This window comes from Stylophora pistillata, chromosome 1, assembly GCF_964205215.1.
Source record: "Stylophora pistillata chromosome 1, jaStyPist1.2, whole genome shotgun sequence".
NCBI lineage: Eukaryota > Metazoa > Cnidaria > Anthozoa > Scleractinia > Pocilloporidae > Stylophora > Stylophora pistillata.
In genome coordinates this window covers 42,557,093-42,581,551 of record NC_142519.1, presented here as the reverse complement: position 1 = coordinate 42,581,551, position 24,459 = coordinate 42,557,093, and the positions used below count along the sequence as shown (strand labels likewise).

The 24,459-nt window shown below is 37.5% G+C and overlaps 1 protein-coding gene and 1 pseudogene across 3 annotated transcripts; one reads left to right on the top strand and one right to left on the bottom strand.

The window, feature by feature from the left end:
• Positions 1 to 1,440: 1,440 nt before the first annotated feature.
• Positions 1,441 to 7,416, bottom strand: LOC111319794 (uncharacterized). Of its 2 annotated transcripts, none has more exons than XM_088757915.1 (6): positions 7,202 to 7,416; positions 5,775 to 5,850; positions 5,501 to 5,593; positions 3,756 to 4,176; positions 2,975 to 3,148; positions 1,441 to 1,618 (listed from the first exon to the last, which is right to left on the bottom strand). In XM_088757915.1, the coding sequence occupies exons 4-5, from the start codon at positions 4,050 to 4,052 to the stop codon at positions 3,029 to 3,031; spliced, it is 417 nt and encodes a 138-aa protein (XP_088614041.1). In that variant the 5' UTR covers positions 4,053 to 4,176; positions 5,501 to 5,593; positions 5,775 to 5,850; positions 7,202 to 7,416; the 3' UTR covers positions 1,441 to 1,618; positions 2,975 to 3,028. The 2 variants fall into 2 exon arrangements, with proteins under 2 accessions (XP_088614041.1, XP_088614037.1); XM_088757911.1 differs by lacking the exon at positions 7,202 to 7,416 and adding an exon at positions 6,518 to 6,923.
• LOC148742633 (delta-1-pyrroline-5-carboxylate synthase-like) lies at positions 6,736 to 24,459 on the top strand (annotated as a pseudogene). The gene is made up of 14 exons (XR_015996398.1): positions 6,736 to 6,744; positions 6,905 to 6,943; positions 7,917 to 8,021; positions 10,670 to 10,821; positions 14,373 to 14,387; positions 16,741 to 16,962; positions 17,691 to 17,850; positions 18,476 to 18,514; positions 19,049 to 19,373; positions 20,748 to 20,940; positions 21,497 to 21,618; positions 22,123 to 22,422; positions 22,921 to 23,014; positions 24,380 to 24,459. The product of XR_015996398.1 is annotated as a delta-1-pyrroline-5-carboxylate synthase-like (transcript).

Below are 24,459 nucleotides of genomic sequence, written 5' to 3'. Positions count from 1 at the left end.
TTTTGAGCAACTCGCGAGTTTTGCAAGCCCGAAAATATTGTGGGCGTTCCTGGAATAAATGAGTTAAAAAGTATCTTTTTGTGCTATAATATCTCACTGTTTTTAGTAAGTACTTAAAACCAACTAATCACCTCAGCGTCGGTGGCTAGTTGTGAATAGTAGTTAATTATTATATTCTCGAAAAAATAATATCTCTGATCTGATTGCCAATGACGAATGCTTAAATGTGTTAAGAATGTTATCTCTGGAAATTTAGGCTTAAAAGTTAAGTGAAGCTTATGTTTATTTCTGAAACGCTATAACGAACATTATGCTTGGTTTGCCTATCAATAGAACATGCCAGCAGTTTGGAAACCACAGAAAGTAATGTGCACTGAAGGCATCTCAAGTAGTGCAACGGCGGAGTACTTTTGTTGAATATCTAATAAACACATCTCGATTCTTTACAGAGCACGTGTGCCTGGACTGTAAAATAGCCTGGTTACCGCATCCCATATTATGGCTATAGGATAACCATCATAAAATATAGGAAGATCGTAAGGGAAAGGCGTAGCGAAGAATGTGACTAAAGAGATTTGTTTGATCAATTTTGTCTATGTTGTCAGATTCCGATGCTATAACGTTTATATTCCCTAGAGAACATTCGTGTACGGGGACTGTAAAATAGCATGGATAACGTATACCCATATTATGGGCTTAGCCATTATGAAAAAAGCAGTTCTAGAATTAAAAAAAAGTTTTACAAAGCACGCAGAATAAAAACTATTTAATTTTTTGAACACGGCTTTGGTAGAGTCGAAGTTTATACCGAGACTTTTAAGCCAACCCACATATTCACTCTTACCTTACCACTCTACTCAAAGTTGGTTTTATTATGAGGACGACGTAAAAATCTTGTGCATTCTACCCTAGCGATTTAGACTATACTTTAATGCCATTACACGCAACTGAAGAACGGAGTTAATTTCAAAATTTCATCACGTATATATGACACGTACAACTCTTACTTAAAACCCAATACGCTTTTTCCCTACGATCTGCCTGTATATTGGTGGTTTGCCTTTATTTTGATGGTTATTACAAACACATATTATGGGGATACCGTAACCGTGCAATTTCACAGTCCCGGTACACGACTGTCCTGTAAAGAGTCCAGATGTGACCATAACGACAAACTTGATTCAACTTATTTCTTTATTCTTCATCTCTTTCACTACGCCTTCCCCCTACGATTTGCCTATATTTTATGATGGTTATCATAAATCCGTATTATAATGATACAGTAACCATGCTATTTTTCTGTTCTGGTACACGAATTTTCGGGAAGGAATCGCGAGAGGTGACAATATAACAGAACTCAATGAAACTTTAACCGTTCCATTTTACAGATCCCGTAGACCGCCAATGAGCTGCAATGATGTAATGGTCTGTAAATCGAACCACTGTAATCTATTTTTATTGATATATCCAAAATACGGGGCTAGGTTAATAACGGCAAATTGTTTCGAGGTTATATTAAATCTCTAAAATGGCTTCTTCAAGGGCAAAATTTATCATAAAATAATTTGGAGCGATAGTAGTTGAGGCCTTCGTTCTTCATTATCACTTGAAGGACTGCCTGCAAATAAATAGGATGTCTGGGTAAAAATGAGTTTTCAATAATTGGTGGTTGTCTGAACCCAGCCAACAGCCATTAATGTGCGTAGAAATATTTCAGAGAAACGACAAAAATTTGTCGGCTGGAAAAAGTAATACTAGTTATCAATAAAATTTAATATAAATGACTATAATGATGATGACAGTACTAATCACATTTATTTAACAACAACAACGACAACGACAAAATAATAAATAATAATAAAAATGGTATAATTATAATTATTAAAAACTGGATCATTGGATAATGCAATTCAAGACTTTTTATTGGCTCAGCCATTATGGTATATGAGCCAATATACCATAATCTAATTTCTGTACATTGTTAAATCCGGTTTCTTCTCACAAAATAAAGTCGAGAAGATTTGTCTAATATCTTGGGGGCGTTTTTTTAATAAAACAATGATTCCACTCTCGCTTGTTGGATATGAGATGATTATAGCCAACTCGGCGCTACGCGCCTCGTTGGCTATCTATCATCTCATATCCAACGCGCGCTTGTGGAATAATTGTTAATTATTAAAAACTGGATCATTGGATAATGGAATTCAAGACTTTTAATTGGCTTTGCCATTATGGTATATGAGCCAATACACCATAATCTAATATCTGTACATTGTAACATCCGGTTTCTTACAAAATAAAGTCGAGAAGATTTGTCTAATATCTTGGGGGCGTTTTTTTAATAAAACAATTATTCCACGAGTGCGCGTTGGATATGAGATGATAGATAGCCAATGAGGCACTTAGCGCCGAGTTGGCTATAATCATCTCATATCCAACACGCGCTTGTGGAATAACTGTTAAATATAATTAGAATAATTAGACTAACAAGAAGAGCAACAAATGGGATATATTATTTTATTAAAAACTGGATCATTGGATAATGCAATTCAAGACTTTTTATTGGTTTAGCCATTATGGTATATGAGCCAATATACCATAATCTACAAATATGGTATGCGTATGCATCAGCTTAAAATTAAAAGGGAGTTAAAAAATAAGATTTGGTAAGAATTTGTCTAATATCTTGGGGCATATTTAATAAAACAATTATTCCACTCGCGCTTGCCGGATATGAGATGATTATAGCCAACTCTGTGCTACGTGCCTCGTTGGCTATCTATCATCTCATATCCAATGCACACTCGTGGAATCATTGTTAATTATCATGGCCAGTGCCGTGTTGTATTGATATGTCAGTATAGCTTATTGTTTTATTGAAATATATAAGACTCCATTTTGTATAAATGGAGAAGAGTAATCACACAAGACCTATATAACAATAAAATGAATAAATAAAATGAAAACAACTTACCCTTCAGGCACCCTTTGAATACCATCATAGCTGTGAAGGAATGAAGGATGTGGCTTACTCAAGTGAGGATACACAAGGCTCGAAAGATCTTCCAGGAAGTTGACTCAGAAACACCTTAAGACGAGCAAGGAGCTGACTACTCTTATTTTCAGATAGCTTGATATGACATTGGCTCTAGTGAAAGAAAGAAATCAACCAATCAATCAACAAGGCTGTGGCCTAAGAAGAATCACAGGGTGCCCAGAGGTTCTCATGCAGGAAGTGTGGGGTGCCTAGCTCTCAGATGCATTAATAAAAAGGAAGTTATGCAAGTTTCCCATTAAGACAAAACTTGGTGGCCTGAGGCACCTGGGCTCTGCTAGACAACAGGATGATTCAAATGAATGCCACTGTTGCACCACTCCAAGCCAAGTCATTAGCTTACTGCATGCTAGCAGAGCCTGATCTAATTTACTCAATATGCTTATTGGCCACACAAGTAACATTTTAAGTTGTCTAATGTTATGTATAAATCAGTTTGCTCCTGTTTTGGAATTTGCCTAAAGCTCTCGTTCCCACACCCTGCTATAATTTATGAAATTTTGGCAGAAAGCTGAGAGAGGTCTTACATCTTCATTTAGCAATTCCATGATCTTGATAAGATCTCCTATCCTCTGTTTGGGGCAAGTGTCTCTAACTTGTTGCCATGAGGCAGTCAAATATACACTCTCACTCCCAAACTTTTCCATCACCAGATGATCAATAGATGAAGCGCTCTGTGGGGGGGGGGATCTATTTACACCTGGCGAGCTTCACCCCGGCCTGCTGTTGTGGTAACTGTAACTGATGCTGAAGATGCTGTTGTTATTGTGTTGGTTGCTGCTACTGCTGCCACAGGTGCTGTCATGCATGCTGCTGTTGTTGTGGACGCTGCTGCAGGAGCTGTTGTTCTTGTGTTTGTTAATGTGGCTGTGCTGGACTCAGGTAACATAGCTGCTGTTGTTGTTGTTACAGCTACAGTTGCTGGGCTTGTTGAGCACTGAGGCTGGGGCTGCTGTTGTTGTGACAGCTGCATAACATGGAGTCCAAAGGTATTCATAACCCTGACCAATGCATCCTCTCGGAGTTCTTTTTTCCCAGCATTGTTTGGATCAAGAAAGGGTATGTTCTCTGGCCACCACAGTAGTTGGGGCTGCCTATTTGCCCAAGTGCTTGAGTTTTTTCTTGTAAAAAAGTACCAATTATATTACAGTAAAACTTGTGTTCAATGGGCAATCTTAAGACCCTTACCAATTAGTGTCCACCCCATATTAAACACTCAGAGTCAGCTGGTTCTAGCAAATTGTGCAATTGATAGCCAGTTTATAATTGACTCCATATGATCATGATTGGGTCAGTAAGTGCATCAAGCATATTCAAACTATGATAAGCTACTCTATAAAAATGATTTTTTTTTTCAGAGAATGATCAAGTCTTCTTGTGCCCTGTTACAGCAGATTGCTACACAAACAATCAGCATGCAACGTATGGTTAAAGAACCTTGCATACTTCAGTAAGTATAGGGTAGATTGAACGCTTGGCTATTACAAACCTTTTCCATGTAAGGCCCAATTAGGTTGTAAACCAGGCAACAAGAAAACTTACTTAATAAAAAGTACTTAACTGTACGGTCTTTCTGCAATAGAACAAATATCCCTCAAAAAATATCAATAAAAGTCAGCTCAAAAGGATTAAATTTGGGTTCTAAACAAATTATCAGCTCTGTTTAAGTGTCAACATGTTAATTAATAAACCTGTCCTCTGAATAAAAGTTCAGTTTACGTTTACAGCAAATATGGAAAAATAATATTTTTGACCAGCTATACTAGTGTCAATTAAAACAGGGTGTCTGCTTTACATGGGATTTCACTGTAGCAATGAATAGCCAATGTAAATAAAAAATTTTTTTGGTTTTTCTTTTAAATTTCTCTTGATAACCATGCGGTACAAAAATTATAACTGCAGTGCCATTAAAAATATAACTCACGATTTGTGAAATTTACTTACAATTTGGCTCGATCTATATCATTATTATCAGCCATTTTAGGAGCTACATAACTCCTAGACAATTCAAAAAACTTTTTTAATGCTGATAACAACAAAAGCTGCTTTCTTTTGTAAATTAACTCTTAACATTAGACCTGCCATTGCTACTTCTTACAGCTGAAACAACAAGTGACCTTAAGTCAGGAACACTGAGTAGTCTGAATAATCAGCCTGAATTGGAATTTTATTCCTTAAATGCATCCAGTTCTTGTAACTGGTTGACACTTCTTTCAGCCACTGCCATAAATTTTAAAAACAAAAAACCCTTCAAGTATTGGTACATGTACACACATATATATCAATTTTCTTTTTCCAGAAAACTGGTTCATTAATTTTTTTCTTGTTCAAGACTTGGATATTTATGGTTGTGGCATACTATAATTATAACAAAGCTAAAAATTTACATGTATCATTTTTCACTAATCAAAATAATAATCACCATGCAATAGTTCTTGAACTTACATTGATCACATCTTCTTCCAAAAGACTCCATAATGCTTCTTTGAAATGCAAATTTCACAAAGGACAAAAAAAATGACTCTAATTCTGATGGACCTACAAATGAATAAGAATCATTAATAAACCATTTGAATATGCCACATCAGCATTTTTTACACTGCTTATCCTTAAAGTTCATTCAAAGCTTTCTTGCAATTACCACTTGAAAAATAGCAAACATAACACCTGCCAGCAAGGTATTTTAATCCTATATAAAAACAGAATTATCGTTACTTACATGAAAAACATGGCTATCCATTTTTCAAGCAAATCAGTACCACTGGCATCTTTGTCCAAGTGTACCATTCATTTATCTAGTAAAATAAAAATATCAAATAATTTAATTTATACCCCCCTGTTATTAAATCTCAGATCTGCCACACAGCTGAGGAAGAAACCTCTGCTTGCAGGGGCATGGAACCAAATTACCTCTAAAACTTAGCAAGAGATGTACTTCATTACATCCATAATGCATAAATAATTAAGGCGCCAGAGGCAATATTAGCCTATGTCAAATTTTGGGCTGTTTCCATTTTTCCTCAGATTTGCCTAACTTTTTGGAATGTGAGTTACAGATTGGTAGATAACCATTCCTCTAGATCTGTCTTTTTTTTTTTTTTTTTTGGATTTAATCTTTCTTTTACCAAGGACAAAAAGAAGCCTTTCGTTTCTTCAACAGGTTTTGCATTAATCATAATCTCAAAGAGCCCCAAAATGAGATCTAGGCTGGTTATTTAAGCTTGCATGGTCCTTTATCCAACCCCAATTCGCAAAAGTGGATTTTGTTGTTACATTACAATCTCTAGTCAGTTGCAATCGATGTATTTTCGGTCAGTACAAAATGCAGACTGCAGACTGCAGATTGCAGACTGCAGACTGGGTATAAAATGCAGACTGAGACCAAAATTGGGTATAAAATGCAGACTGACAGCAAAATTCTCGTTTCGTGCAATACGCGATATATTTTCATCGTTAACTCACCCCCCAGTCATGTAATCGCCTTTCCGAGTTCGTTTCCTTGCAATTTCCTCTCCATATGCATAGACTGTGGTCAGTCTATGTGAACAGTCCGTTTATTTGTTGCGCTGAAACATGACAACACGTTCGATCGTAGAGCCGCCATCTTGAATAATCCGAGCAAACCCGAACGATAGCGATTTCCTATTTGTCATTACCGCTGGCCCATGCATGTATCAAATATGGCGGCTGTAGCATGCGCAGCGTGTAATTTATGCAACCAAATGACATATCTCTGGCACCAGCAGCCGTTTTAGTTTATGAACTCGAAGGGAAACATGTTGTTCTTTCGATGAAAAAGCATCAATTTATGGACATATCTTATGAAAGCGCCAAGAAGGAAACTTTTAGCGGCTGCTAAACTCAGGAAGGCGATTGCGTGTCACTGAGGTACGTTAAAAAAAACATTGCTCTCGCATAGTCTGCATTTTATACCTAATTTTGGTCTCAGTCTGCATTTTATACCCAGTCTGCAGTCTGCAGTCTGCATTTTATACCTAGTCTGCATTTTATACCCAGTCTGCAGTCAGCAATCTGCAGTCTGCAGTCTGCAATTTGTACTGACCGGATGTATTTTACGTAATTTCGCACGTTCAAGTGTATCAGCTAATAGAGTGATAAAAGCCGACTGAAATATGGGCATCTTACTCGTTTTTGTTTTTTTGGTGGCACCGGATTCTGCATTGTCTCCACCGTCATCCGGTTACGGTCCTAACACAAAAAAAATTCACTGGTGATGTATCGCGCATTTAGAGATTAAGATGTACGATTCTGAGTTGCACTTAAACAACAACAAAAAAATACCACTTCCAGCATGGTCAAAAGAGAAACCCTGCTCTGCCATGTTTGAATCCGTGCATTAGTTTGGGGCACTGGGCACTGTATGTGATATGACACATTATGACACATACGTGGTTCATGGTTATTCTGCGTGGTTCTGTCTTCACATTTTGATCCAAATAATACCTCGAGGTGTGAAAAAGAGATCGCTGCAATGGCGGCCGATTGAGGTAATGGCGTTGCGTGCACAACATTTCGGATAAATTAGGCACAATTTTACCCTATAGCATCAATTGTCTATGATAATCAAGACACACGACAATATATTTTGTCAATTCTTTATTTATTTTGGTAAAAATAGTGGCAAAGTAGCGACTGCTGGCTTTTTTATTCCACTCGCAATTTTGCGACTCGGGAATAATTTTTTAGTCGCAAACATAAAAATTAAGTCACAAATGCGACTGTATTGGTCGCAATTTCAAGCCCTGAGAACAGTGTTTTTTTTTTTTATCATGAGCCTCATTATTACCTAAAAGTACCTACTAGAACTGTACTCAATATTGGCAATTCTGTGTTCTTGCAGTCAAGGCCTTACATTGAACCAAGAGCATGTGCTGCTGTAGGACAGGGAGGATTGTTATCGCTCTATGAAGTTGTGTTTCAGCAGTATGGCCTGACATGTGGACAGGTATGTTTTAAAGACTATTGCAAGAGATTAGTGAGGTTCAAAATTTAAACTTAGGAGTTTGACTAATGGTCGTGGGTCATGGGTCGTGGGTACAAGTCGTAGGTCGTGGGTGTGGGTGTGGGTGTGGGTAAAAGTCGTGGGTGTGGTTAATACTTAATAATAAAAGTAACCATTTAAAATGTTAAATATAATAATACATAAATTTTATACAACCCTGTCATTCATTAATTTAACTGTTCCTTCTTCTAGTTATTTTACTTTGTTTATTCAATTTACCCTACTTAACGTCTATTTTTATCTGTTATCTCACTGTCAATGAAATTAGTTTCAGTTTCGCGATGCATTCGGAGATCTCGTTTGATAACAAAGGGAAGAGAGATAAATCTTGTAATTACACACTGTGTACACGTTTTTCGAGCTGTGCGGTCTGCAGTCTGCGTTCTGCATTTTCAAGGTCTGTGTTAACGAGACACCCGAGTTGCTTTGTACGATTGTACCAAAAATGATTTCATATAGTAGTACTATAACGTTAAAATTACGACAGCGCTCGTGAATTCTATATTTGCGGCTTAAGTCAGGGGCCAAGGAACAGAAATTCCGAGATCTCGTCTGACAACATCAATGACAAAAGAATGATAGATAAATCTGGTAATTACACACACTGTATACACAAAGAAAAACTGATTGTGCACAAGTCGACTGACTCAAAAGGCACACACATAAGCTCTGCCAGACTGGTAACTCAACAGTGGAGGATCGTAAATGCGATATTAGCTGTGGTCACACTACAGGGTTTTGTCCTAGGGAAACTTGACTTGTTGACAGTTTCCCTAGGGAAACTCAAATTTGCAAGTGTGACCGATTTTTCCCTAAGAAAACTACCTCGGGAAAGTTTTATCGTCTGAGGCTTGAAAACCGCAAGAGAACAAAAGAACGTCCAGTGGATTTCCCTCGACAACTACCCTAGAAAGCAGAAAAAGGGAAAAATCAAATCCCAGTGTAGCCGACTAATGGACGCTCGTCGGCGATCGCGCTGGTGACAGATCCGGAATTATCGTGTTGTGAGACTAATTTAATGTAATTACAAGATTTATCTCTCTTCCTGTCTCGAAACTGTAACTAATAATTTCATTGATAGTGAGATAACAGATAAAAATAGACGTAAAGTAGGTTAAATTGAATAAAAAAAATAAAATAACTAGAAGAAAGTACAGTTAAATAAATGAATAACAGGGTTGTATAAAATTTATGTATTATTATATTTAATATTTTAAATGGTTGTTTTTATTATTAAGTATTAATTACAAGCACACCCACGACTTTTACCCACACCCACACCCACGACCCACGACTTGTACCCACGACCCACGACCCACGACCCACGACCCACGACCCACGACCCACGACCATTAGTCAAACTCAAACTTAGTGGTATTAAGAGATTTTTATGGGGCGATGACATTTGGAGAAAATCACAGAAGAAATAATGAGGAATCTCTAGTCACAGATATGACTATGAACTGTTAGTATTTTTATGACAATTCCATTAATTTATAGTGAAAAACCCATTAAGATCATTTCATGGCCCATGAATACTGCAAAATGAAAATTCATGGGGTTATTTTAAGCCCTGAATTTTCCAGCAATGGGGAATTTTTTTCATGACCCATGAATTTCTTTCAAGCCTACTTTCATGACCCATGAATTTCCCTTGAAAGTCACCAGAATGAATTTCATGACCCATTAATTTCTTTAAAAGCTTACTTCATGACCCATGAATTTCTTTTAAGTCTACTTTCACGACCCATTAATTTCCCCTGAAAGTCACCTAAATGAATTCCATGACCCATGAATTTCTGTTAAGTCTACTTTCATGACCCATGCAAAAAGTTTCATGTTGACAGATGTGCCAAAATCATAGAACATAAATATAATCATAAACATGGGAACACTTTGGAATGTGCAGAATGGTGATCATCTGAGTATATCTTATATTTCCTAAGGTGGTATCCATCTGTTTTAATAGTGAGGGTAAAACACATTTTAAGGCACATTCAAAGTTGCGATTGGTGCGCACACGGCTTGCTTTATTTCTCACCTTTGCAGTGAACACAACTCGAGTCAGGGTTTCAAGTCTTTGTTTCCTCTGCAACTTTTGGCCACAAATCGTTCATTTGTAGTATGTTCGCTTCTACATACTCATCCCTGTCCCACTTTTCTTTCTCAGAGTCAGTGTACTGTTATCACACATTTTCAAGCATGAGTGTAGTGTCCAAGCATACACTGTAGTTTGCAGTTTTGTTTTTTTTTTTAATTTATTAGCTTTATAGTTTTTTTTATTTTATTTTTTATTTTTTAATTTTTTGGGTGTAAAGTTTATAATTTTTTTCAGTTTCAATTTTTCTGCTTTTTGAGTTTTTTGTTTTGTAGTTTTTAATTTCTTTTTTCAGTGCCTGTTTTGAGGGAGGGGGGGAATTAGTGATAGTATTGTAAATTATCTGATTATCTTGTGTCTAAAACCTGTAAATGAGCTTGACCGCTAAGTATTTTGTCCACAGTAAATAAAGTTATTGTTATCGTTATGAAAATAATACACAGAATATTTATCAGAACTAGAATTATTAAAAAGAATTGATTGTGCTTTTCAGTTGCTGATAACAAAAGAGGATGTTTCTGATAAATACTCACTGGATAACTTGAGATCAACAGTGGAGGAGTTCATCTCTATGAACTGTATTCCCATTATAAATGAGAGTGATGTGGTACATCATCTCCAGGCATGGATCTAGATTTGGCTGGGGTGAGTACAATCAAATCCATTTTACAGTTTATGGTTTGAATCTACAATTGGCAACAAAATTGTTGACACATTGATCTTTTCAACCCCTAATTGCTTCAATTTTATTTTCTCTTTCTTTCAATTTTATCTCTTTTCCCCTCGCTACTAACAGTAGGTTCACCATTTTTCCCCCTTTCCACCCCACAAAAAAAAAAAACAATATTAATATTGTATTGTGATTCCATGAACATTTGGCTGACATTGAATGGGAGGAGGGGGGTCTGTTAACTGTTTAGAGTGCGATGGAAACAGGACTGTTACTCTTCACAAACATGATGTGTGAACTAATTTGAATGCTGATTGTAGGGGAAATATTAGATTGTGTATTCTGATTGTTAAGGTGAGGGTAGACTTGAGAAGCACAGTTGTAGGCAGTCAGGCCGACTGACATTTTGACAACCTAATAACAGAAGGTCATCTGATCATCAGAGTCCTTCTCAGGAATATATTCACCTGCATGATCACACTATACACTGTATCAAATCATCATCAATAATAATGCTCAAATAATCAAATATACTATAATTTGATTTGGATAGATATATATAATATTATGTACTTTCATGACTCATTGAAATGCCACTCACAGTTTAGACATTCAATTGAATTTCAAAATCAAGTGTGGCAGAGTTTGCCTTAAATAGGACGACAGGATTTTCTTGAGCACATAGATGGACTGCAACATCACTTAATAACATTATTTTTGTCTCTCTGATCAGTTACTTTTTATTTTACTTTAGGTGAAAACTATTGAACCTCCACAATCCTATTCTCTACTCTTCACAAATTTAAGAGGATTTCAGTTGAAGCAGTTCCCTTAGTAGGGGCATATTTTTATCTGTAGAACTACAAGGAGAACACAAATCAAACCAGCAGTCATTTGAAATGATTTTGAGTTGAAATATTTTTTATTAAGTTGAATTATTAATTTTATTATTTTATTATATTATTTTTTATCTTTAACATTTATACTGTTACAGTAACATATAGGAAGTAAATGTAGCTGTTAGGTTACTGTATGTGCCTATGCTGTGCGAAATTCTCTCTCATTACTTAGCAGTAGACCACAATGTAATGGCAATCAGACAGCTGAGTGAAACACAAAATGGGGAATGAATTTTCTAAGAGAGTGAGAATTTGCCAAAAATGCTCCTTTTTAGTAAAACACTCACACAAACTGCGAGTCACAACAGGATTAACATGAAGAAGCAGATAAACAATTTCTCCTTTTATGAAATGTACCATCAATTGGCCAAGATACTTCTAGGTTTCGATTTTAAGTTTTTAAGAACAGGTTATTACAAGTTATCTGTCTGTCTCCTTTAATATGAAAAGTTCGTACTTGATCTTGCAGCTTTATGTGGTCTGTGAAATAATCTCTCCTCTTCATGATTCATAGCAAAGACTCTATTTCAATAAAAAATTCTTAATAAGCTCTTTAGTTTTTGTCTCCTAACTTTCAGAAGCTTCAAAAGGTTTTTTTATTATTTAATTCTGAGCTCTGAATTAGATTTGAAATTTGGTACAGTTGGTAGTTGTGACAAATTTCTGGCCTGCAAATTGTCAGGTGCACTTAAATGTTTAACTGCCATTTACAAATTCTTTCATTTTACACAATTTGCTGTGTTTGCCCTTTTGTTATAATCACTAATTCCAGCTCATTGTGTTATCAGTTATGTTTCTGCCTAGGAAATTTCCTGACTTGTTTATCATTTTGGAACATTCATGAAATGTTTTTTCGTCTGTTTTTCAAAACTATTTCTATATTACATAACTTGCTTTTCAAGTCAGAATAGTTTAGTTAACTACATTAGGTGGATGACATTAAAATAAGCAGCTCTAGAACCTTTTCACATCCACCCCAGGGAGGGTCATTTCCTGGCAAACTCAAGGGGGAATGGTGCTCTCAACATGCACAACTTCTGAAGAAAACCATTTGAAACAAAACTGAAATTTTCAGAATGGCAAGGACTTAGCCCACAAGCAGACCACCAATTTACAGGTGGTTCTGCCTGACTTTGCCAGTGGGACAAAGTAAGGTCTTAATGAGCAATGTGAGCTAATGAGAGGTCTGCAAGGGATCTAGCAATGATTGTCAGTGTCCCAATGGCATTGGCCAATTTGTCACTGTCTAAGTGTCCCAATGGCATTGGCCAATTTGTCATTGTCTAAGTGTCCCAATGGCATTGGCCAATTTGTCACTGTCTAAGTGTCCCAATGGCATTGGCCAATGTGCCACAGTCCATAAGAGTACATACAGTGCTGCTCACGCAGTGATCGAGTCACGGACTGATAGAATCAATTTATTTGACATTGATATTATGGTTAAAACAAATTAATTGATAGTAGTTAAGTGTGGTCTGTACTCTTATCTACAACGATATTCCTTTTCACAGTGATCAAAATTTGTTGACAGCCCTGTGCATCCACAACATTTTGACTTCTGTGATGACAAATAAGTGTACAGAACACACTAAACCACTGTCGATTTGTCAAGTAGATGGCTTGCCTTGCTCAAGACCTTAAACTTGCCCATGGTTGAAGAAATGCTTGGCCACAGTACTGATAACACATCAGGGCCAGAGTGTTTGCCGGCTAGTGGGGTCTCTTCTGCCGTATGAGTGTTGATATCTGTTGGAACTACACAACACTGGGGTTAAATTGGTAGAAATCATTTGTGACCATTAAGCAGTGATTTCCCATGGGCATTTATTATATATTATGACATGTTTATAAAGCAGAAGATCATTGATTTCTGAAGAGAGCAGATAAAAGAGGTTTCAGTGATAATTCCTGTTGGATATTATAGCAATTGGGATATGGTGAGCATAGGATGAAAGGCTGTGTCCTTTCCACTGGCTTAGTAGTAAAATGTCACTGTCTCTGGAGGGGTTGGGTGAGGGGGAAAGACAAGATAAAAAATTGCTAGATACACTCATCCATATCTGTAGTTTCATTCAAGTTTTCTTTGGACTGTACATCTCTGATTTGTTTTTAGTGCAAGGGACAGTATGCACCAATATATCTTTCCACTTGATACCTCATATATAAGTTATTCTTCAGTCTTGTTTGGTGTCCATTATGCTCAAATTGCAAAAAGAGGCAGTGTGCACCACCCATCCACTTGATCCCAGTTGCCTACATGTAACTTATTCTTCTAAGATTCTCCATGTACTGGAGGACTTGTTGGTAGCCACATAATGAAGTGGAACTGAAAATAATTTGACAGGGTTGTCAGAAAGCTGATGAGTAAGCTATGTGTACATTATTGTGGAATTGCCATGCCAAAGGAACCAAAGAAATTGTCCAATTGTATGAACAGAGTAGCCAGAAAACATGAAACTCATCATCATAGACAACCTAAATAAAATTTTGTTAAACAGTTCAACTTAAGACAAAGTTTTATGTAGAATTTAGCTTAGTTAGAATGTAGTTAAAAGCTAGACAATGAACTTTTCTAACGCTGTCACTGACTCCTTTCTTCACATGCACTATTCTTCCAACTTGATAAGATGGCCTGGGCACCGGTAAGTAACAGTTTCAATCACAACTCCCTAATTCAGTCACTTAGCATCATTTAGAGAGGTTAGTTGGCACGAGAAGTTGTAGTTAACGTTAGTGAAGACAAAATGTTGAAACTTTACTTTCTGTTTCCCGGTTATTTTCAATTCCAAGAACCCTAAAAAATATGTATTAATTTTAGCAGTTTCTTTAAACTTGAGAGGCCTAATAATTGAAGTACAGCATGTACATGTTTATTTTATCGTCAAACTTTGAGAACATTACCCTTAATTTGTGGATCAGCGTGTGAAAAGTTTGATATATTATGCTCTGGCATATTGGAGATTGACCTAGTATTTTAGCGTGTCATGCATTTTTTTGGCATTAACACATAGCTGCATTGTGTCAGCCTGATATTTTTAGCTTTTAACACTTTATTATTAATCCTAAGATCTAATTGCTAATTCTCTCCTCTAGCTGCTACACATTTCCTTGTAAATTAGTTACAAGAATTTGGTGTTAGATCACAATAACAAATTCTACTTAATAAGTTTTGAGTATTCTCTTTACCTGTTTGCTGGATATTATTGAATATTATCGGGAGAAGTTACATGTTGATCACTTCTTGGAGTTCAAGGGTCCACCAATTCTAAGCACAATTTATCACAATTTATCTTTAGTTTCCTTGGTGATTATCTTTTGTCTGAATTAATCTCACTCATAGGATTGTTTGCTGTTCCTATCAATGTCTGTGCTTATGTTGATTCCAAAGTCTTGTTGCATGCTTATTGTAAACAGTCATGCAAAATGCACAGAAAGCAGCCCAGTGAAAGTCTTGTTTCTAATCCTAGTCAATGGAATTTTAGAAGAGATTAACAGATATCTTGTCCTTACAATATCAGTAAGCAAATTCTCCACACTGTTCACCAGTACGGTACTGACTAGGAGAGTTTGTTGAACGATCAGTAGCTTCTGCAGTTGGTGATCATTTGCTTTATTCTCAGTACTGTAATGTTTGACTCAGCAGTCATATTGTAAGAAGAATTAGATGCTTGTCACCCGCAGGGTTAACCAGCATTCAGTGTTCATCAGATCGTAGGAGCTACAGACATTACTTATCAGTCAGAGAGTTTTTAGCTTGATGTGACGCTAAATTCTCAAATTCTCAACATCTATTTATCGGTAATCAAACGACATAGGATGCAATTTGGAATGAAAAAAACGCGTGGAAAACTTTTTACTGACAAAAACAAATTGTGCACTTTTTTGATCCAGCAAAGAGCCACTGACAAAATTTAGAGCAATCACTGTATCCTCAACATGACAGATACAAATCTGCAGGTGTTCTATGAAGCATGTAGGAATCTGGGTCATCCTCGGTGTAAAAACCTGACGAGGTTTTCTTTGTTTCATGAGGTATTGTTTTGCTGTACGCTATTGTTTATAATGTTTTGTTGTCTTTGTTTTACGTTTGAAGTTTTTGAAGTTTGAAGTTTATTTATATATTCATAAATACATAGCAGTTAAAAAACTGAATTGTGTATTTACTCACATAATATAGAAAAATTAAACTAATTTAGATATTAACTACTTAGTTATTAAAAAGTGTTCAATCGGCTAAAAAAGGAAAGCTAAAATGAGTTCGCTTTAAGACATGAGGAAATGATAAAACTATTCTTAAAACGACTGTTTTTGAAGCGTTGTACATTAATAGGTCGCACACGCCTTAACAAGTAGGTAGTTTCATGTGCTGCTGGTATTAACTTTTGAAGACGGTGATTGTTGTCATTTACAATTTTGTCGAAAAGTGACTCACATATTTCGTCGTGATGGATGGCTAATTCTTTAAATGTCATAATATCCAAGGCCTCGTGATAGCTATGACCAGGACAGATAATGGACATTGCTCTCTTCTTTACGTGTTCTAATTCTCTCATTAAATATTTAGGAAAACTATAGTGAAAAACCGGTATTGCATAGTCCATGATTGATCTAATACAACTGGAATAAAAGAGCCCTAGATCAGTGCGAGCAACCTTGGCTCTCTTAAGTGGAATCAAGAAATATAATCTCTTAGAGGCTTTTTTAACAATTTCATTAATATGGGTACGTCACTCGTGAGCTTCACAGGTTTTTACACCGCGGATGAGCCAGGAATCTTAGCTTTAGATAAAATTTTACAGCAATTTTCAATTTTCTGCTGAAAGTAGTAGGGAATTTCTTTGGGTTTTACTTAACTTTCCTCTGTGACTTCCTGATGTTACTGTAAATGAATAAATGAACGAACTATTAAGCTTCAACGTAAATGTGGATTTCATAATAACGTGACTGTTATTCCACTGTTCTTACAAAAGATTCGATTCTCGTTGTTTTCATCAGGTGATAAGTGTAAAGGACAAAGATAGTTTATCTTCCTTGCTATCAGTGGAACTGAAGGCAGATTTGCTGTTGATATTATCAGATATACAGGGCATTTACAGCGGCCCTCCCGACTTGCCTGAGTCTCGCCTTCTAGACACATTCAGGCCAGCGAAGATCAGTAATATTGAATTTGGAGAAAAGTCACGTGTTGGCAGGGGAGGCATGGAGTCTAAAGTGAAGGTTTGTACTTCCAATAGTTAAAACAAGTTTGCAAAGAGTATGAAGGGGGAACTTTAGAAAATTGACCGTCCATGAGCGAGGATTGTTAGAGCACCGGATACTCTTAAGAGGAGGTCAGGTAAATTTTATTGGAACGCAACATTGAAATTCCCATTCGCAAGCAACGAGTTGTCATTCAAAAACATGGTGAAACAGCAGTCTTTTTTATTCTCAATAAAATCGCAAAAAAGCACAAACGAGAAAGATACTGAATCTTGAGGTAAACTTCAAGGCAGGCAGACAGATACTGAAATTTATATGTAGCCAAATCCTTTCAATTTTGGACTATCCGTACACAGCTACTTGTTTTCAATTATTCTCTGAGTACATTTTAGTTACCGTATGGCCTATAGTGCCGTTTTGAAAATTATCTGTAGTTTGAAAATATCTGTTTTCAGTGGAGAATTTTTTCGGATTAGTGTGGACGCAAGGCAGAACGATGATAGAAAGTCACAGCACGGTGGGAACGGGACTTTATGTTAAATTTAGTACGAGTCATAAATCGTGTTATGATTCCTTTACAAAGGCAAGTTTGCGTTGGAATCTTTGAGAAAGAGAGATCGAAACAGTTTCGCATGACGTGTCTTCTGCGATTTGCTCTCAGAGAAAAAGGCTTACAAAATAACGATGAATTATTTCAACTCTCGTAGCTTAACCATTTTATTTTTACCTTCTTTATTACTCTTCAGGCTGCGGCCTGGGCACTAAAGAGCGATACGAGTGTACTTAGAGCCAATGGTACCGGAAGTGATTACGTCATTCGTTAAGTTCTGGATAGCCGAACGGTTGGAGAATTCTTCACTATGGTCGACGAACCAGGGCCATCTGTAGAGAATCAGGCTGCGGCAGGTACGTCAGAATGTACCTTAGTCCATGTCATCGTCATGTTGTAATTTACCTTATAGTGATTGGTTGGAAACTTAAGGCAGCAGGCCAATCAGAGAGCGCTTTATATTAGATTGAAGCTTGACTGCGATACTTTTATGTTTAGAATTCTCAAACTCTAATGGCTATCTGATACAGAGTTGATCTCGACCTTAACTTAAATATTCAGAAACACTGGAGGGACAGGATCCTGAAATCAAACAATTAAAGAGGAGATTGTGATGTCCACATAGGGTTCTGTGAAATTATTGATTTTAGATGCCAGATTGGGGGCAGTTTTGTAAAAATGCCATATCAGCGTTTTCATTCAGTGTGCATCGTGAACTAGATACCGAGTGTTTTAAGTGATTACAATGTCTGGTTAAACCTTTCAGTAACTTCCCCCCCATCCACCCTCCCTTCTGAAAATTTGTGGTAACTCGCGTGTGATGATATACCGAGTGGTCCTGGTTGATCCTCTGACTGTAAATTTGCACCTTCTTCTCGGGATATACTAGTTTTATAGAATTGTTTGCTGTTATACTGTTTTTCTTTTTTTCTGCGTAAATGTGTCTTTCGGTTTCTTTTATTAATTCGCTTTTTTTCATAGCTCGCAAAAGGGGAAGAGCAAGCACTGACCGCTGACCAGGTACGGTTGTAGACTATTAAAAATGCTTAAGGCCGAACAGTTGTTTGCTATTAATTTAATTCCATGTTCAGGTCTAGCCTGCAGAGCAGGCGTAATCCTTTTGTGTTGTTCAGAAGAACGGAGGCAAACGCGAGGCGAGGGTGAAATAGCACGTTTCTCCCCTTGCACGCGATTGGGACTCCGCACTTGTCTCGCGCTTACCTCCGTTCCACTGAAAAACGCCAAACAAATAATGTCTGTTCAGCAGGCTTCTTTGAACCATTTCAAGTTATCCAGACTTATAGGCAAAAAAATTAACGGAAAAGTTGTCGACGAGATGTTTGACCAAAATGACCCAAAATTCCCTTTGGTTGAGGGGTAATGTTCGGTTTTTTCCCAACATCTCTCTTTTTTTTGTGCCTCGGCCAAGGTTTGAAGCACGGCTTGAAGCTGAGTCTTCTCGCGCCTCATCTATCATTTCAACATTCAAACGTCACGCGCAGTACTACAGTTTAAATGACGCACCTTTGTTTTTCTTTTACGTGTTTTGTCTAGCCGGCCAGAATCATTTACAAATTAGCCATCCTTCTTATCGAACGCAAGGATCAAATTGTAGATGCTAACTTTAAAGATCTGGACTACGCTCGGTTTGAGAGACGCTTAAGTTCCCTTATGATGGGCAGATTACTTTTGACACCGTTCGTCCAAACTTGAAAACCTGGCTCAGGGACTGAGACAGATTGCGGATTCCTCGCACAACATCTTGGGTCGTGTGCTAAAACGAACCAAAATCGCATATGGTTTAGAGCTGAAACAAGAAACTGTTCCAATTGGAGTGCTTCTTGTGACTTTTGGATCTTGCCCAGCTGCTCTAGTGCAGGTACAGCTGTTGTACGTTTAAATATTTCTCATCTTTTTCCTTATAGAGTATTGTAAGATTTAGAAGTTGACTTACCTGGTATTTAGATATGAAAAGTATTTGTTCGTTCGTTCGTTTTGTTTTGTTTTGTTTTCCTTTTTCTTTTTCTGTGTGTTCCTGTTGACTTGCATCTTGATCCAAAGTAAACTGAAAACATAAAAATCCTGCTTTTGTAAAACCCAGGGATCTCGAGCCTTACCCATGGAAAACGAAAGGGATTTTTTTCCTCTGGTTTTGTTTGTTCATGTATTTGTCTTTTCATAAGCTAGAATTTTTTTCTCCAAGGCCGCCTCTTTAGCCATCAGCACATGCAACGGTTTGCTTTTGAATGGTGTTAAAGAAGCTTATCACAGCAATAGATGTCTTCACAGTCTTGTTGCAGAGACTTTGTCCATTTACGTTCCCCCCTCCCCCTCCCCCAAGTTGTTAGTTTGGTAAGTTTTGTGACGGTGCTTAGGCTGATTAGCTGACACTAATCCATCATCCTTGCTGTTTTTTTCGCCTCAACAGACGTCAGTAAATGTGTACAATTTTTACTGTCATTTGTAGAGAGAGTCAAATAATTTCGAGATAGTAAACCGGCACTGCAATAACTTTTCCTAAAGGATTAAGACATTAAACGAGCCCTTTTAAACTTTTCATACATCAATTTTCTGCTCTCAATTTAAACTTTCTATTGACTACCATTGACTGACTTCCTCGCAGCCATTGACTTTGATTCAGAGTTTTACTGCCTTGCAATTCACTTCGCACACTGAATGTGGACTAATTAGGTTTCAGTATGTCTTTGATGCTGTCAATAATTACTCAGGGATGAACTTCGCAACTCTTTTGCTTTCCAAAACATGAATAAGCAAAGTGGGTACCCTGTTCCAGAAGTTCTCTCAGACCGCTTTTCGATTGGGTGTCGTAAAAACAAAACTCAAGTTATCGCAAGGAGCCAATGACAGCTCAAATCAAAAAAGCAAACGGCTGAGTGACCATTCGCCTCTGGTTGTAGTTTTGGATCTGATTGATCGAGGAAATGGTACGAGTTTTTTTGGACCAATGACAAGGCGCAGTAAATTAAACTAAGATGACGACAATTCCGAATTTGTTTTCACACTCAAGTGGAAATTTCTCTAATAAATGAAGCGCGATGGTACGAAGAGCGTTGAATTGGGAAGGTTTCGCGTCTACCCTTCCCAAGCCTCCTCTCCCTTTCCTTCTCACCGGCGATCATTTCTCATAGAAACCGTGCCACAGATCTGTGATCGAACTCTGTGAGCCGATCACACCCGTGTCAGTCCTGTAGTCTTTATATACTGATTGTGTAAATGTTATTCTTACTGTTAGGTCAGTACTCGAGAAGAGGTAAATCATCTTAATCATTTGGATAAATACGTGGATGTAATCATCCTTCGAGGCTCCAGGGAGATGATTGAGCGCATTCAGACAGAGCAAAGAAATTCCTGTTCTTGGCATGCTTAGGGAATTTGCCACGTGTATGTGGACAAAGATGCAGATCTTGAAATGGCCACAAAGATTGGTGAGCATTATATAACTCATTATTGTACCTCGTGCTTGGTGAAAAAGCGTTTCATTGCCGATTTTGCTCGATTTTTAATTGGAAGTAGTAATAACCCGCAGTTGCATTCGTTGCGCTTAACTTCGCTCTCTGATTGGTCCAGAAAACTTGCAGCATTCTTCCAACCAATCATCCTTGATTCGGGTGCGATTAACGCGACAAGAACCCGCATTCTGCAATCTTCAGGGATAACTTCCTTGATACTACTTGTGGTGCTTGTGTGGGGATCAACTTTACCACATGGTTTTACTTACTTGAAGGATCGTGAAATACGAAAATTTTGGCTTTTTTTCCCAAAAACCATTTGATAACTCCCGCTATTCAACTAGATGTTTAAACGCGGGTAATATCTTTAAACCAAACCGCTCTTCAATGGCTTTCCGTTCTGGCTTAATGATTGCCGAGACAAACATTTCGTTGTGGGTGATCATGCTCGTACGGTACGTCTGTTAAACTTGATTTTTTGGCATGGATCGTCTGTATTTTGGTTGCAGTATACTCTATTCTTCCTTTGTAGTAATGGATTCCAAATGTGACTACCTTGCAGCTTGCAATGCTATGGAGACCCTTTTAGTCCACAGGGATCTTTTTCGGTCACCATTTCTGGAACACATGCTAAAAGCTCTCAGGGAAAAAGGAGTTAGTCGTTAACCTTTACACTATAACATCAGAATGCGCTTTTTCCATATTGCTCTCTTTGCTTTGGGTGATGAAAAATGAATGTGCGAGAGAAATTCGCTTCTAAGAAATTTTAGAGCGTTACTTTTCAACTGTTATGAATTTTTGTGTTATTTTGCGCAATTGAATTTATGTTGTTTTTGTTTTTTCTTTTTTTTTTCATCGCTCTATGCGTTTTAAGCGTCAAAATCACGAAATTTGACAAAACTATGAAAACACAGCTTTGAGTGAAATTGAAGAGCGAAGCTGTTTTATTATTATTATTATTTTTTTTTTTAATTTTTTTCAATCAGTACGCTTTTTTTGTCCGTCGCTAACCTACGTAAGTTCGCTCATTACTCATGCTGGACAAAATGTGCGTCCTTCTTATTAAGACCATCAACTCACCAACTGACTCCGTTTGCTAATTTTGTTCTCATTTCTCGTATTAATTTTATTTGTTTGTTTAATTGATTTTCTTTTAAGGTAATAGTTCACGCCGGACTCAAGTTGGTTAAGACTTTACCGCTGGCTCCGGCTCTGGCCAAGACTACGAAGAAAGAATACAGCGAGTTAGAGTGAACAGTGGAAGTAGTCAGAACTACAGAGGAAGCCATTGATCGCATCCATCAATTTGGAAGCTCTCACGCTGATGTCATTATCACCGATAATGGTAAGAATATATTACTTAATCTCTCCGTAATCAGGGTTCTTTTCAGCTCTGTTTTTATCGCAATGATTTCGCGGAGCTATGACAGTGTGATAAAGATTATATCAGTGTTTTTGGTAATTCTCGTGATATTTAAGAGCTATTCACCGAGTGAGGGTGGCTATGCAGCGAGGTGAATATCCACCGCTAGCTACATGTAAGACACATTAGTCTTTCAATGTTAACGCCACGCGCCATTTTAATTTGTCGCATATGTTGACTAAGCGTTTGCTAAAGTTTTCATTATAACAATTCAACGTCCGTTTGTTTCCAGTATGGGGAATTTCTTTCAATGATTCTAAGGTCCATTTTTGGAGGTCATTTCTGTTTGCCATTATCTCTACACTGTGATGTTTCGTATGTTTGTTTGTTTGTTTGTTTGTAAAATCCTTAAAGAGAACCGACGTAAGCTGTGCAACGCAGAAAAATATAGACAACTTACTTATATTTTCCAAGTTTCTATGTTATACTACATATTGCTCAGTTGACAAATTTGTAAGCCGCGCAAGATGCATTTATGGTTTGCGTTGTGCCGATTACTAAAAGCCCCTTATCAAAATATTTTATTTTTACAGGGGACTGCTGATCACTTTCTCAAAGCTGTGGATAGTCCGTGTGTCTTCCATAACGCAAGCACTAGATTTTCCGATGGGTATCCCTTTGGCCTGGGTAAGTATGAAACAGTGTGCTTAGCTATTACAGGAACACAATTGCTGTTAATTAAGTAAAATAAAAGATTCAGTTCGTGGAGCGCAAAATTGATTAATGACCCGATGGGAGGAGAAATTTGCTTCGGTTCCAGTAACAAGGGTTCTAGTTATGATTGTGAAGGGTTAAAAGATTATGCCAAAGGGAAATAAAAATCTTGTCGAATTTTCGGGAGGCTTGAAGCAAAAAAAAATGTAGCCTGCGACGATCCGTAATTGGTAAAAAGGGATACTGTTGCTCATAGATATCAGAGGTCCGGGAAACAGGTTGCAGGCGCGCAACCACGGCAGTTATGGGATTGGATTTCTTATTTTGACACCGTAATGACGATGACATCTTCCATTCCCAGTGTTCTTCGTGTAGCGTGGCACCTTTCGTACTCTTTTTATGTAATCATTTGGAATTTAGAAGCTTGTAAACCTTTAACTTCTATCATTGACTCGGGGCCCGTTTCTCGAAGGCACAGTGATATTTACGGGCCGGTAAAGCTGTTCTGTTTTTGCGGCTTCTGTTTTCTATAGGAGGAATATGTTGTTATACAATGTGGGGTTTCAGAAGATTTGTAAATTGTGCACTAAAACTATCAGCTAAAGGAACAAAATGTACTGGCTAGAGTGCCAGAACCTGCGAATCTATTCTCTAAATTTTGATTGTAAAATATGGCTTCGGCCTGTTCAGTTAATGGGACTTTCAGAAAACGGGCCCCAGAATTTCTCCCTAGGGAATTATTTATTGATCCAATACCAAATTCTCCGAACTAGTTTCATACTATTTGTGTGGCTGCCTGTGAGGAGAATTGCTAATTAGATACGTATAGGTAGGATTTTTCAAAGGCTGTGGGAAGAGGGATAGGGACGCTGTCACGAATTTCCGCGCTCTTATGTGAAATGGCTCATACTGCGTATTTGCGCGTTTGCATTCAAACGGCGAGAATGACGAACAAGTGGAGTATCTAGCCACGGAAAACATATAATGCTATGACGATTCTTTGGATTTGGGCAGTTTTCCAAAAGCGATTCTGTAGATTTGAATGTTGTTGACCTGAAAAGGTCGTTTTACAAAGGGAGTGGAAATTATGCGCGCATCGGGACTCCTACCTTCCAGGTACACCCGTGAGTCCATTAGAACCTTGAAACCCCGGTATAGCTCCAGTGCTTTGGTCGTGGATGCACTTTGCCCGTTTTCCTACCTGTTGATTATCGTGGGTTTTCTTGCCCTGCGTAGGAGCATAGTGTGTCGTGGAACTTGCTATAAGTAGCGGGGATGGGAATTCATCGAGTCCTTCAAAGGTACAGGATACTAAATAAACACCATTATTTTAATTAGGTGCTAAAGTAGGTATCAGCACGGGTCGTATCCAGGCCCGGGGTCCTGTGGGTATGGAAGGATTACTGACCGCTAGATGA

Excerpts from the sequence above, each read along its gene's own strand:
- LOC111319794 (XM_088757915.1), bottom strand. The coding sequence starts at position 4,052 with ATGAATACCTTTGGACTCCATGTTATGCAGCTGTCACAACAACAGCAG. Across the intron at positions 3,149-3,755 it reads GCCGGGGTGAAGCTCGCCAG|AGCCAATGTCATATCAAGCT; the intron begins GTGTAAATAGAT and ends TTCTTTCACTAG.